This window comes from Eleginops maclovinus, chromosome 2, assembly GCF_036324505.1.
Source record: "Eleginops maclovinus isolate JMC-PN-2008 ecotype Puerto Natales chromosome 2, JC_Emac_rtc_rv5, whole genome shotgun sequence".
NCBI lineage: Eukaryota > Metazoa > Chordata > Actinopteri > Perciformes > Eleginopidae > Eleginops > Eleginops maclovinus.
The window spans coordinates 13,635,967-13,650,050 of record NC_086350.1 but is presented as its reverse complement, the minus strand read 5'-3'; the positions used below and the strand labels follow the sequence as shown (position 1 = coordinate 13,650,050).

At 41.6% G+C, this 14,084-nt stretch overlaps 1 protein-coding gene across 3 annotated transcripts in view; it reads left to right on the top strand.

Moving 5' to 3' along the window:
* The window catches only part of iqsec3b (IQ motif and Sec7 domain ArfGEF 3b), a 28,095-nt gene extending 14,115 nt beyond the window's left edge, over window positions 1-13,980 (top strand). The window contains exons 7-15 of one of the 3 annotated variants that reach the window (XM_063899536.1): window positions 274-396; window positions 4,674-4,840; window positions 7,036-7,175; window positions 7,309-7,440; window positions 7,528-7,627; window positions 8,769-8,927; window positions 9,112-9,204; window positions 9,834-9,880; window positions 11,007-13,980. In XM_063899536.1, coding sequence (XP_063755606.1) covers window positions 274-396; window positions 4,674-4,840; window positions 7,036-7,175; window positions 7,309-7,440; window positions 7,528-7,627; window positions 8,769-8,927; window positions 9,112-9,204; window positions 9,834-9,880; window positions 11,007-11,426 — 1,381 coding nt within the window. In that variant the 3' untranslated portion in view covers window positions 11,427-13,980. The remainder of the gene's footprint in view (window positions 1-273; window positions 397-4,673; window positions 4,841-7,035; window positions 7,176-7,308; window positions 7,441-7,527; window positions 7,628-8,768; window positions 8,928-9,111; window positions 9,205-9,833; window positions 9,881-11,006) is intronic. The other 2 variants (XM_063899554.1, XM_063899545.1) reach the window with 2 other exon arrangements.
* Window positions 13,981-14,084: the final 104 nt, after the last annotated feature.

Below are 14,084 nucleotides of genomic sequence, written 5' to 3'. Positions count from 1 at the left end.
ACACACTCAGCTCACTCACTCACTCACTCACTCACTCACTCACTCACTCACTCACTCACTCACTCACTCACTCACTCACTCACTCACTCACTCACTCACTCACTCACTCACTCACTCACTCACTCACTCACTCACTCACTCACTCACTCACTCACTCACTCACTCACTCACTCACTCACCTTTTCATTACAGTTACACGCTGCAACTAAACCGAATCTCCTTTTTCTTTCCCCTTTGTTTTATCTCTTCTTCTCTTTGTCCATCCCTCAATAGTTGTGTTGTGGATGAAATGGATTTCTCAGGCATGGAGCTCGACGAAGCCCTGAGAAAGTTCCAGGCTCATGTTCGTGTTCAGGGAGAAGCACAGAAAGTGGAGAGACTCATCGAAGCCTTTAGGTGAGACTGTCAACTCGCTTACAACCAGGCTTCGCTGACTAATGGGCTCTGGCTTCACTTTTAAATACAATTCAACACAACAACAGTCCATCACATGACTGAGCAGGGATGGTAAGGGCACTCTAAACTTTTTCAAATGAATAGTCCTTTTGCCTTTGGCCACCTATGCAAAAGAAAAAGTAGTGACATGTTATTAAGCTCACATCTTAGGAATAAAATAAAAGTATTTTCTGATCTTTTTTCCCAGCCTTGGGGCAGCAGACGTTTCCAGAATGGCATACTAATAGAGCGACTGTAAAGACAAAGTGTTTAACTGGTTCTGCCAGCTCACTGCGGCATGCTCTGATGAAACCAAAGCCATGTATAATTAACAAATTACACTGATTGCCTGTAACCTTTGACTAAACTCAGTGGTGTTGGATTGTCAGCCAATCATAGCGGTGAGCTGAGCTGCATGCAATCAGTATGCATTACATTGGCACAAAAAAGAGGCTCAATCTCATAACTTTCTCCAGTGGATGACATTCTGGCCAAATATTCTCTCTAGGCTGTTTGTATGTGCCTGACTTTTGCATGTCTATTTCCATCCAAAATCCCACATGGATAAGTATAAGTGCATGTTTGGTACTCCAGAGGTTTTAGCTCAGGCTAGTTTCCTGCTCATTTAGTCAGTGCTGACTCTTGCCCTCCAGTCACTAAAATGTATGAGCCTATTTGCTGAAAAAGACTCATTTTAATACCAAGAGGACCTTGGAAGACCCACTGTAGCTTGCAAGCTGCTTTTGTTCATTTAGGTGGACCTTCTATCTTTACCTCCAACATACTCCTGGGTAGAAACAGTTATTTATGCTATTTTAACCTCTGACTGAAAGTTATTTGAGTTAAAAACAAAGTGTCCAGGCAAATAAGAGCTTCAATGGTTACTTTATCCCCTGGCTGCCCCTGTCCATGAGATGTCCTGGTAACATACACAGATTGCTCCCAGGACTATAAATGTAATACAAATGCCATCATTGTTTTTTATTTCAGGGTAATTGGTTGCATTGCATTGTACTTCTAATCTGCCTTTGTTGATCTGCTCTACAATGTGACCACCTTGTTTTGAGCCACTGACCCTTTGACCACAATAACAAGATGTGCATCTGACACTTAGATGAGTGCACATGTACTTCAAGTTTTGCTGGCCAACACATTTCAGCATCCATGATGCATTGTTTTTGTTTGTCTGAGTTGTTTACTTCTGTGGTCATTACCTTTCAGACTAGCATTTTGAACAACATTTCTGGTGACTAATCCCATGAAAAAACAACACCAACAAAATCTTAGACCATTTCTTAGCAGTTTCCAAGTGTCTTTCGCTGCCCGTGGCACCTTGCCCCCAGCCTCTTGCTTCCCATGAGTGTACAGCCAAGACAGTGTAGGACAAATTAGAATTTTGATATTATGGTATCAAATGAAACGTCAAAGGATCACCAAGTTACTATAATTCACCCTGAGGGGGATACATACAGTATCAACATTGCTATTTCTTGACCCACCAGGTAGCAAGGTTGATGAATATAAGAACAAATATAAAGGTCAAAAGCCTCAAAGGTTGTGTCATGTGTCATGAAGGTGCTCTTTGATGGGGAACACGAAACAAGGAAGGCCCAAAGCACGCTTCTGGCAAAAAGTTAAACAGACGATGCTCGTAAATGTTAAAAGCTGGGTTTACACAACAACAATGTGTGCAGCACAAACAGCATTCTTCAGGGTGTAGTTTGTTTCTTTGTTTGCTTTAAAAAGCAGCTGGGCTTTGTAGTTTTGAGCAAACGTTACTTTGACTAGATTTAATAGCAGAAATGCTAAGGACTGTTTCAGCCACGGATTTATACACATGTGGTGCTCTGAGTATTTACTGCAGCAGGACGGATTATCCGGGATTGACTCAAAATAAACTCCAGGTCCATCATAATGTTCACCATCATCACCAGTCCTATCTATTAAGAGTGCTAATACTCCAAGCAAGAAATGGTGAGAGGAAAAACAAAGGAGCAGTCATCATGACACTTCCTCTCTCTGCCTCTGATTTGAGGGGCCAATCAGAACACCCACCGCGGTCATCAGTTGATCACATCGCACTCAATCATACGTGCTAAACCCCTGGGTGCAGATTACAAATTCATCAGTGATCCAAGACAACACTGTAGCTGGAGCTGTGTGTACAGGTCAGAAACAAGCAGGCTGTTATCGGGACAGCCAGACATCTGAAGCCATGTCTGTTACGTAACGGTTGTTATGTCATCTGTTTGAAGCGTGTTGTACTCTTGTCGTGAGTAGTTCTTTTATACGAAGCTATATTTGTGCCAGCTGGCATGCAACTTTCATAAGTAGAAATGAAGATAACAGATTGGGAGCTAGTGTTTAAATAAACTGGTTACATAAGATGGAGATCTGTGCATGAAAATGTGTGAATGACGCACAAATACTCACAAACACACGCACACGCAAACACGCACCTAAACACAGCCTGCTTTATTTATTCTCTCAGCTAACATATGCACTTACACATCAATGCACATTTCTACTGTATTAGCTTGCCTATACACTCACACATAGATATTGCCTTGCTCTTGGTCTTTGGTGAATCTGCTGCAGAATTACATCAAGATGACAAATGAGGGGGCTTGTTTTTGTACTATCAATGTACATATGATATCTGGAGCTTTGTTGGTGCCGAGCAAGATCGGTTCTTCCTCAAACAAAGGCATTGCTACTGAACTGTGCTACAGTCGATTGATACCCTATGAGTGGTACTTTGGCCTTAGATCTTGTGTGGGGTCTGGAAAAGGCTTTCTGGTTGTGCTGGTCTCAGATGTGGTCTCTGGCTTGCATATGCTCTGACTACATAGTCCTCTGGAGCAAAGCAGCCCTCTGCATGTCTGCATCCTGCCTGACTGCGGAGATAAAAGCCTCCCACCACTGAAATGGCCCACTGTGTAAGTGCAAGTGACAGTAAGAAAGATAGGGAGGGAGCTGTGGGGGGAGAAAGGGTGGAAGTGAGAGTTTGTGAAGCCTGTGGGCAGCGATGGAGCATAGCATGTCCAAATGCAGGATCTCTGGTAACAAAGCAGACTGGGCAGCGTTACCTCACTTAGGGCAGAGCCATTTGTCAAATGTTTCCTGTCTCCTGTCAGTCTCATTTATGGTAGAGCTCCTCACATCTGAGTGGAAGTTACAGTCAGTGCGTTTTTGAATCAGTCAGAATAAAAAATGATGCAGCTGGTATGCAGAGATATTGGCCTTAATGTGTCCATCTCGCTGCAGGAAAAAGTCACTTTTTTATTTATTACTTTCTAAAACTTTAACAATTTGTACTGCTCTGTATGAACGCCGCGCTCTGCATTTTTGTTAGTTCCATCTAAAATGACATGTCAGGATTTGAGAGTGCAGTTGGGCACAATAACAGAGGAGGGAGCACATCATTACGTTTTGGTACATTGGTTCTGTAAGCCTGAAGATACTACAATGTTAGGAGGTGTTTCTCATATTCAATAAGTCGTCATTTATTATAAATGTGGTAGACAGAATTTGAGAAACACCCCTTGGTGTACAGCAAAAGTGATTGCACGCACTATTAGATAATATTAATATTAAAAGCCTCATGGAGGTAAGAATCATTGTATGACTGTTGGAATAGATCTATTTTTGGATGTACAATCCTGCAGTTTCCTAAATCATGATCCTCAGTTATTAAGATATATTCCTCCAATTTATATATGTTTATTTATGTGTCTGTGTAGCTGGAATTTTCCAACCCTCACGTCAGTATGTTTGATTGCTGTGGTGATTCGGTAGCAGTACATTGGATGTTGTTACATTCAGTTCATATAGTGTACATAAAGCCAAAAAAGATTTGTCTGGGTTGCAATTTAATCTGTGAATCTAAAACTAAATGGAACGGTATGTGTAGGTGTGCTTTTTTGGTATCATACACCCAGCTTATGGTTCAATCTTGTCCATGCTGAAAGGTATTTCTTTGTAACAGTGATTGTAACACCAAAATAAACAATACAGTTAGTACATGCTGTTATCCATATGAATGCAATACAACAATGATATTCGTACATTCAGTTTATTTGCTACTGCTAGTTGAATGCCTTGCACTAAGACTGAAAGTTCATACTTAATGCACTATTGTATTCCATATGCCTAGCCCCAAAACTAACTCTACAATTGTGGAAGAGAAATGTCACATTTTTGATGTATAACTCTTCTGTCACATTTTCCATCCACAGCCAGAGGTACTGTATGTGTAATCCCGATGTGGTGCAGCAGTTTCACAACCCTGACACCATCTTCATCCTGGCCTTCGCTGTGGTCCTCCTCAACACTGACATGTACTCGCCCAACATCAAACCCCAGCGCAAAATGGGCCTTGATGACTTTATACGCAACCTCAGAGGTTAGTGTGTCCAAATTCATGTATGAGAGAAATGCATATCAAAGCTGTATGACTCATTGCAGGGATGGTGATGTTACCCTGTGAGAGAGGCGGTATTATGATGACGTGTTCCTACATTTATGGCAAGTGGTTCTATGAGCAGAGAGTTTGGTTATATAATCGCAACCACATGTAAACACATTTCACAACATTTTCACATAGAGATCCTTCTGTGAGATATGCCAGAATGATAGGGAGGACAAAAAAGAGAGCAGAGGGCAAGGAAAGTCAAAGTTTTACAACAAGCACTTTCTTATCACCCCCTCTTCAACCTCAGTATCAGGCTTTTGAGTGGCAGCTTCTTGAAGTGAAGTCAATTACTCAAAGAGGCGGCGGGTGCTTGCCTCTGCGCGCTACCATCAAGGAAACCATCAGCTGTGCAGGATAAGATTCCTGATATCCTTGACTCGAAGCTCTGCTCCAGAGGCTGTGGCATTGACCTATTTAATTAAGGCTCACTTAGCGTAGATTTAACGATATGAGCTCGGGTTTCCAGAGGCATCCCATCACCTGAGGCTGTCAAAACGGTCTCCATCCAGCGGTTGAACAGATACATACATTTAATGCAACTACAGTTTAGAAATGAGAAGTTTGACTTTCATTCGTACCTTCAGTTAATGGAAGAAAACAACATATGATATATTACAATATCTTGTTTCCTATAATACGTCATAAAGTCATTTTAATTTGTGAGCTGAAGAGGTTTCTCCCTAAGCTGACAGCCTGTTGTGAGGATGTTTGTGCGCTGCTCCAGTGATTAAACCACCACCATGACAAAATGACAGCACACATACTGGGATAAAAGCACATTTTCTCAGTTAAAGCTGCAAATCCTACAGTGAAATTAAGCTAATGTTGCTGAAACATCTCATATTTAAATTATACGAGCTACAAAGTCACTTTGAAATTAAATAATTACTGAGCGTATAGTTTGGACCCCTTCCACTGTGCTGTTGCTAACCTCTTCGAGGATCCGCACAGTGTAATCTTTAATTAACACTGAACATCATGAATAATAAAATCATTTAAAACAAAACAAGTTTTAAATGTTTTTTCTTTTAATAGTGTTGGCATTGCATTGGAGTCACTGGGTCTCAAACTGCTATTAGTTTCTATTAAAAATAATTATGCTAAATAAATGAAATACAAATAAGAGTGCAACCAATTTAACATCATGTATTTATCACCCTTTACACTAATACGGGTGAGTCAGCATGAAGGTATTAAATAAACATTGATATTGGAGTGAGTGATACTAGTGTAATACACACATTCAGTTTGCATTTTGTATGCACCGAATAAAAATCTGGTCTTCGTTCACAACGCTGACTCTGTTAGCAGCTAACAAACAAACTGACTCTGATGGGCCACACAACACTATTCAAGCCAGTCAGCAATAGTGTTCATGCTCGTGGACAGGGTCGAGGCCATAGATGTATGAAGAGAATGGCAGTGAGATTATGAGGGATGATAAATCTAGAAGAGGGGATTTGTATTGAGTGTTGGGTTCAAATAGCAACAATCTTCATCCAGGATCACTAACGCTAAATAGATACTACTGTCTTTAAAATGCCAATGAACAATACATCACAGGGTGTTTCCTCAAGAAACCACTGTTTTTCCCTTGGGCCTCCTTGGTTTACAGAGAACCCAAAAGCAAGTAAATCCCTGATGAATTACAGTAAATGTTGGCCAGGTTTAATAACAGCAGATCTATGTGTAAAAGGAAGATAAAAAACGTTAACACAACTCGTGCAGTACAATCCGTCATATGCTCACTGCTTCAAAAACACATGGATTTTCATCAAAAACAGTTCAAAACAATTCTGACAAAACGAAACACATTCTTAATTTAAAAACAAAGTACGCTGTCAGCTTGAAACATTACATTGACAGCCAGAGAAAACTAATAGAGATAACGTTAGCTTAAATAGCTAGCCAACTACATCTTCAAATGACCACATTTATGGTGGCTGTCTGAAGTCAAGGCCCCGTTGTGTTTTTAGTACTAGGAAATTCAATTGATAAATCTGCTTTTGTTATCAAAGTAAACTGCATGATAAGCTTGACAGACGTCTCAACAGTAAATAAAGGCGAAGCACATACCTTGATAGTGACCATCACACTTATTCTTTTCTGGGCCCTCCTTCCCTTAGGTGTGGATGATGGAGCAGACATCCCCAGAGAGATGGTTGCAGGTATTTATGAAAGAATTCAACAAAGAGAGCTCCGCTCCAACGAGGATCACGTCACCTATGTGAGCCGTGTGGAGCAGTCCATCCTGGGTCTGAAAACTGTGAGTGAATTTATTGTTTGTGCTCCCCCTTTTTTTCTCATTTCAGAGAGCCGTCTGTACTTGTTTAAACTGTTTCCCTTTCTCTTGAGTCATGTTTTCTTTCGCTACATTCTGTCATCTCCATTTTCCGTAGATCCTCGCCGTGCCCCACAGACGTCTGGTGTGCTGCTGTCGTCTGTTTGAGGTGCCTGACGCTAACAAGGCCCATAAACAGAAGCTTTCCCAGCTCCAGAGAGAGGTCTTCCTCTTCAATGACCTACTGCTGGTGAGCAACCTGTTTTCAGTGACTCACTACTATACTCTCAATACGCTCCTGAAACCACCTTTTATTGTCTTAATTTCTCTGCTCTAGATTCTAAAGCTGTGCCCCAAGAAGAAGAGCTCGGCCTCGTACACCTTCTGTAAAGCTATGGGTCTACTGGGAATGCAGTTTCACCTCTTCAGTAATGAATGTAAGATGCTTTTTTAAATCTGCTGTAATTTATTCTCAGGAGTTTCACCCTGGTGCTGGAAATGCTGATCTAACTATCAGAACCATCAACTTAATTTTCTGTCAAACCCAAACTTTGATTGTGTTGCCATAGGGCCACCAGCAAAACTAAATGAACACACTCATGTCAACGAACACTTCCAGGAAATATGCTTGCTTGCAAGAATCTAGCCTTAAAGCCTACATCTGAACACTGAACAAGATATTTTTAGGCAACTCAAATGTGACAATTAACTTCTATGAACTTAAGAATACACTGAAAGTTCTAAAACTAAAACAAGGGAACCACCCAGAGCGACCTGTGAATCACAGGTACCCATTCCCGAAAGCAAACCTTGTTTTATCCTCTATTTGAACATGAAAGGGACATTAGTTTAAAAATGAACACAAGGCTGTATCAACAAATACTTGAAACTAGCTAGACTAGAGAATAAACAGGTCAGCAAAGTGTAAATAGTAGGGTCCTCTTGTCATCGTCTGCTATACAACCAGATATGTTTTGACACCAGTGGAGCAACCTTCTTGATATTGGAGAGAAAGCAGGTTTAAGGCACTTCCACACTGGCCCACTTTTCAGATCAATAAGTTGCAGCCTGATCCTTCACAGTGGCGATAATGGCTTAAAGCTAATTCTAATATTTACTATGCTCAATGAAGCATTCTAAACTCTGTAGAGCTGAGGCTGACTAAATGTCACTACTTTTGCAGGTAGTTCATCTTAAATCAAATAATAAAACACATGAAGGATTTGATAAGACAACATGATTTGATTTTATAATGTGAAGAATATGGATGCCTTAACTTAGTTGTATGTCAAAGAAAATTAAAAACTACTGACGTTCACATGAGCATCTTAATATTCCTTCAAACCCTTTGTTGAAAGTCTTCAAGAAACCATTGCTGCCAACAGAAAAATATTTGGTCATTGAGCTCAGATCATGAGATTTTGGAGGTGTTCTTAGCACCATTTTGGGAAGTTAAACTGAAGTTTAAAAGATCAACAACAAAATATTTCGAAAGAACCTGTTTCCTATTTTAGAATCAAAGTGATAGTGAAAGCAATTCATTTTTCTCTTTGAAACATCGTCGGGGTGTCTCATCAGACTACGCCCATGGCATCACCATGCTGAGCCCATTTACCTCTGAGAAGAAGCAGCTGGTGAGTTTCTGCTCCCCGAGCGGAGAAGAGCTCAGGAAGTTTGCAGAGGAGCTTCGAGAGGCGATCACAGAGGTCAATGAGATGGAGCAGATACACATCCAGTGTAAGTGCAGCACACACACCTCAGCCAACAAATACATACTTTATATTATGACACACTAGAAAAATATATTTAATATTAACAATGCTTTTTTCCTGGTAAATCATTTGTACACATATATGTATATACACATGAATATACAGTGTATGCATGTATGGCTGGTTGCAATCTCCTATCTGTGTTATAGGGGAGTTGGAGCGGCAACAAGGCATCCAGCCACACAGCATACACACCAATGGTGGGCAAGTGGACACACACACAGGACACGGCTCTCCCTCAGGTGCTGGTTTTGCTCGTGCAGCATAAAATTCATAACACCGTATTCATTACTCATAACAATGCATACATTACTCAAGGCACTGTATAAAAATAGGACAACTTCATGGAAGATTGGTGCATGAAAAATCCAACAACACTGCATAAGAACATGAAAAAGGAATACATTATGATTATATTGTTTAACTTTTTTCTTTAATTGTGGCTTTCTTAATGGGTTAGATCCCCTGAAAACAACAAATTGCAGTTTTTGCATCACGCTTTGTTCACAGGTTAATGATTTTTGTATGGATTAAACACCCAAGACACAAAATGTTAATGACTGGGCTTTGGAGTTGCTGGTTTCAAGGATTTTGTAAAAACTGCATATGGATTGCTAGCTGAATCCTTCTGTTTGCCACCTTAATTCTTAGCTGAGTTGTTACCTTCAGCAAGTATTTACCAGACTGATATGAGAGAAGTATTAATGTTAATCATCTAACCCTAAGGAATAAAGCAAATAGGTATATTCCTAAATTGCTGAACTATTCCTTCAAAACTGCCACCTGTGCAAAGTATTGAATCAGAATTTTTAACATTGTCTCCATGAAATTTTAATCTCCCGTTGACAAAATAACACTTTTCTCCCCACAGGCCAACAGGATGTGTACGATAAAACCGGCAACAACAACACAGTAGAGGTAAGTGCTAAGCCACTCTTGCCTCCTTCAGGTAAGTGCATGTGTCCCCTGCTCTGTGGGTGTGGTTCTGTGTGTGCGTGCGTGTGTGTTTGAATGAGCAGCTAGATAGGGACTCATCCCGGGAAAAAAGTTTGCTTTATGCTTTGCTTTAACAGAGCTCGGCCTCAGGGACATCCCCACTATGCAGGCAAAGATACAAAGGCCGCTGAGAGGAGTGTGCAATAGTGGTGCTCCAAACAATCTCTGTACATGCCTCGTGAGTGGATCAGCAGCCACTCTACTTGCTATACAGCATCCCTTCTTTCATCAGCTGCTGCTGCCAGCCTTACTGTATAAGCCTTTGCAAGCCACCATAAGCCTGGCTGGCTCCTAGAATACCATCTAAAGTACAAAGCCAGATAAGCTTGATAGTGTTAACAGTCTGAGTGCGTGTGGGCGGGTGAATGTCTGTGAAACCAGCCCTTCTTTTAACTCAGCATACATTGATAGAGGCTGTTTACCCCTTTCCAATTTCCTCTGTTTCTATCCTTTCCATTCTTTCCTCTCTCCCTCTGCCTCTCAGTCAGTCCTTTAGAGTTGTAAATAAGTGTGTTAGGGAGACGCCACGCCCTCGGTGTCCACTCTCTCCTTTCGTGACACTCCCTTAAACTTTTAGCTTCTCATTCTGCCACTCATTTACCATGTTCGCACACACACACACACACACACACACACACACACACACACACACACACACACACACACACACACACACACACACACACACACACACACACACACACACACACACACACACACACACACACACACACACACATACACACACATACACACACATCAAATTCAAAACGTTCACGTCATGACCTCTGACCAAAATCTCTTCTTATCCCGTTACACTTTTCTGTTTCTGGGCTGGTGTGTGTAAAACATTTTTGAGAGAAAGTGGTAATCATGTAAAACATGATTGGGAGAAAAAAGAGAGACAGAGTATGTATTTTGCATGCGCTCGCTCTGCATACCTACCTGCATGCCTGCATGCCCATGTGCGTAACACACCAGAGGGCTGCGTAGAGGCTGCGTTCAGGCTGGTAACTCCTCATGCGTTCTCTGACTGTTCCTAAACTAGGTGTCAATTCACAACAGGCTGCAGACCTATCAACTGAGCCCGCCCAGCATTGAGTCCATGCCTCTGGCCCTGACCGCGCCGCCCGCCCTACTCAGCCCTGTGCAGTCTGGAGAGCTTCGCCCAGAAACACTCATCCAATGCCAGCAGATAGTCAAGGTGATCGTGGTGGACCAGAGCGGGCGCGGGCGGATGGAGGCCTTCCTCAGCCAAGGCCCAGCAACACATCAGCTCATACAGTCGGCCATGTCCACGCCTGTGCATGTCAGAGAGGGAGACGGCCCTCAGCCTCCTCTGCCGCCTCCCCCTCCCCCTTACAACCACCCCCACCAGTTCTGTCCCCCTGACTCACCCATGCCCCTCCACCACACCATGCCTCTAATCCGCAGGCGCAACTCTAGCGGCTCCCGCAGCATTGTCTAAGTGGCTCCTTTATGAACCCTCGGGGCCGGACATCAGCCTTTCACTCACAGCGACACATCCATGCTGAAGTGCTAGCGAACTTCCTTTGAGTGGTAAGAATAAAGCATTGCTAAAAAAAAAAGCGAGGAATATACTGTGTAAGTCGGAAAAAATGACAGAGAAAAAGGAAACCAACAGGACTTTATTCTTAGTCTTGACTCTGTGGTGGCTTCTTTGAACATGGACTCAATTGGAGGCCATCGCGAAAGATTACTTTTCTTCTTTCTTTTGTCCAACATGTCACCCGGTAGCTGATGGTGTTGTCTGTCTAGATTTCACACCCTTCAAAAGATCTTGTGACTTTGCATTTTTTAAATTTCACCTATCCAACAAATGTGTCTGTGAGCTTTAACTGTGAAACCAAGGAGCCAGCTCAGAAGAGCGAACCGGCAGCCCTGAAAGGACAAGGGATGGCTTTGAATATGGATCAAAGTTTTTGTTATGCTCTCTTTTAGGATATTGATGTTACGTTCACACCTCTTTTTTTGGTCTTTGGTTTGGATCAATCTACATTTCAGCAGGGCTAAGCCAGCTTCTTCTTACTGCAATGCTTTTTTTCACTTGTCTGCTTAATGTGAAGGAACACTCGTGTCAGCTTATTTGTTTCCTTTAATTTCTAGTGAACAGTTAATGATTGGGTGAGGAAATATGCCAAGAAAAACGGGAAAAAGCTCTACCATCTCCACCCTGCTGTGTGCAGAAAAGGGCAGTAAGCTATGATGTTGCTATTCACTCAATTAACCTAAAACCTGACGACAATCATATTTTTTTGTGTTTCATGGTTGTGCTTTTTCCTAAACTTGTGTATGCAGATATGTTCACAGTAGTGTGTGACGGCCCTGATTCAGTTTGCTCTCATAAAGCTCAGGACAGGATTTGCTGCACTGCAACATGTAATATCTGAGAGCAGCGCGCTTATGTGCTGTGTATTCAGTCTGCTTACTCACAGGCAGCAGGGAGTGGGACTGGTAATTAATCCAAAGCAAGACTAAAACAGCCAGATCAAGCCTTTCTCCTTCGGTACATTTACTTGTAATGGGTAACCTAGTGGGTAAATTGCTGTTAACTTGGGATTCAGGCAATATCTGTGCCTAGAAAGCTCTCTTTAGTTTAAAGGTGAACACAAATTGCTCCACACAGGGAGACCAAGGTCACGATCACTCCCCTCTCACAAATTATATTTTTCCTTGCACAGTGAAAAAAATGTTATATAAACAGAGATGCATTCATATACTGAATTTTAATCAGGGGAAAACTGAACATGTCCTTCGAATATTTATTGACTTCATCATCAGGTTGTCTTTCCAGGGTCGATGGTTCGAGCTTGAGCCAGTTTGTACTGCAGATCGCAAATCATCCCACTGAGACACACCAAACACGTCTTGTACCTTTTGCACCACAGAATATATTGGATATAATGTAAATAGATGATATAGATTTATTCTAAAAAAGTGATTGGTTTGCCCAGTGTGTGTATCTACGTATGTATTTGTACAGAGAAGAATCTAGTTTAAAAAAAGAGAATATAATAGCTATTATAATTATTATTTCTATGATTATTATATTTATTATCGTTATGATTATTATTCACATCAGGTGGTCCTAAATCCTACCGCTACAAGAGACAGGAAACAGACAGCTTTTATAGAATAAACTCCAGTTTCCATGGTAACACATGCTATATTAATGCAGATACACATTTATCACGAAATTATACGGTGTCATATTATTATAGATTATTAAGAGATGGCTGTGTCACCTGTTAAGGTGTGTAAAGGGCTACAGTATGCTGTATTGGTGAATATGTGCAGTTTATCACAAGACACACATACACACACACACACACACACACACACACACACACAGCAACAGCAAATCACGCTTATATTTACCTTAGAAACTGCTTGATTTCTTAAGTCAGCACTCCACTTTGTTTACTGTGAAGTCGGACTGACTTGTACAAAAAGCATGATATTGTTTTTATTTTTATTTACAGATCACGGGGGGGGGAAACGATTATATGTTTGTATCATAATTGTCCGGGCATGTTGGGTTGATTGATGTCATTTTCTCCCCCCCCTCTCTCTACTTCCTCCCTCCTTTTCTGCCCGACCCCTTACCCCCAACCCCTGCCTTCTCTATGGTTGTCATGGAGACGCACCAATCTGCATCCGTCACTGTGGAGCACTGTCATTAATCTTTGCACCCTCACAATATTTCTAAAAGGGAGATTTCTTAAAGATCAACATGTTTACTAATGGAATATTTCTTATTTTTTCTGTTCTAAGAGAATGAAAGAATAAAGTAGTTTTTACTCTCTGCCCTGGACTGTCTGTCTCTGTGTGTGTGCTTGTGTTGTTGGCAGAATTGTCTCCAGTATGTCTGCTTCTGTAGCCCCCCCTCAGCCTCTCTAATGAATGTGCTCCAGGTGTGTGAGGAGGACGGCTGAATGAAGGAGCTTATGGGAAATCAGTCTGCAAAGGTGTTTCTGTGTCCTCCCAGCACAGCGGGTCTGAGCTCATTCATCACCAGACGAGAAAGCCATATTGAAACTGACTTGTACTTTCAGAATAGGTCTTGTTGGTCTGCCAAATAAGGTAGGTGGAGCAAACAGTCTTT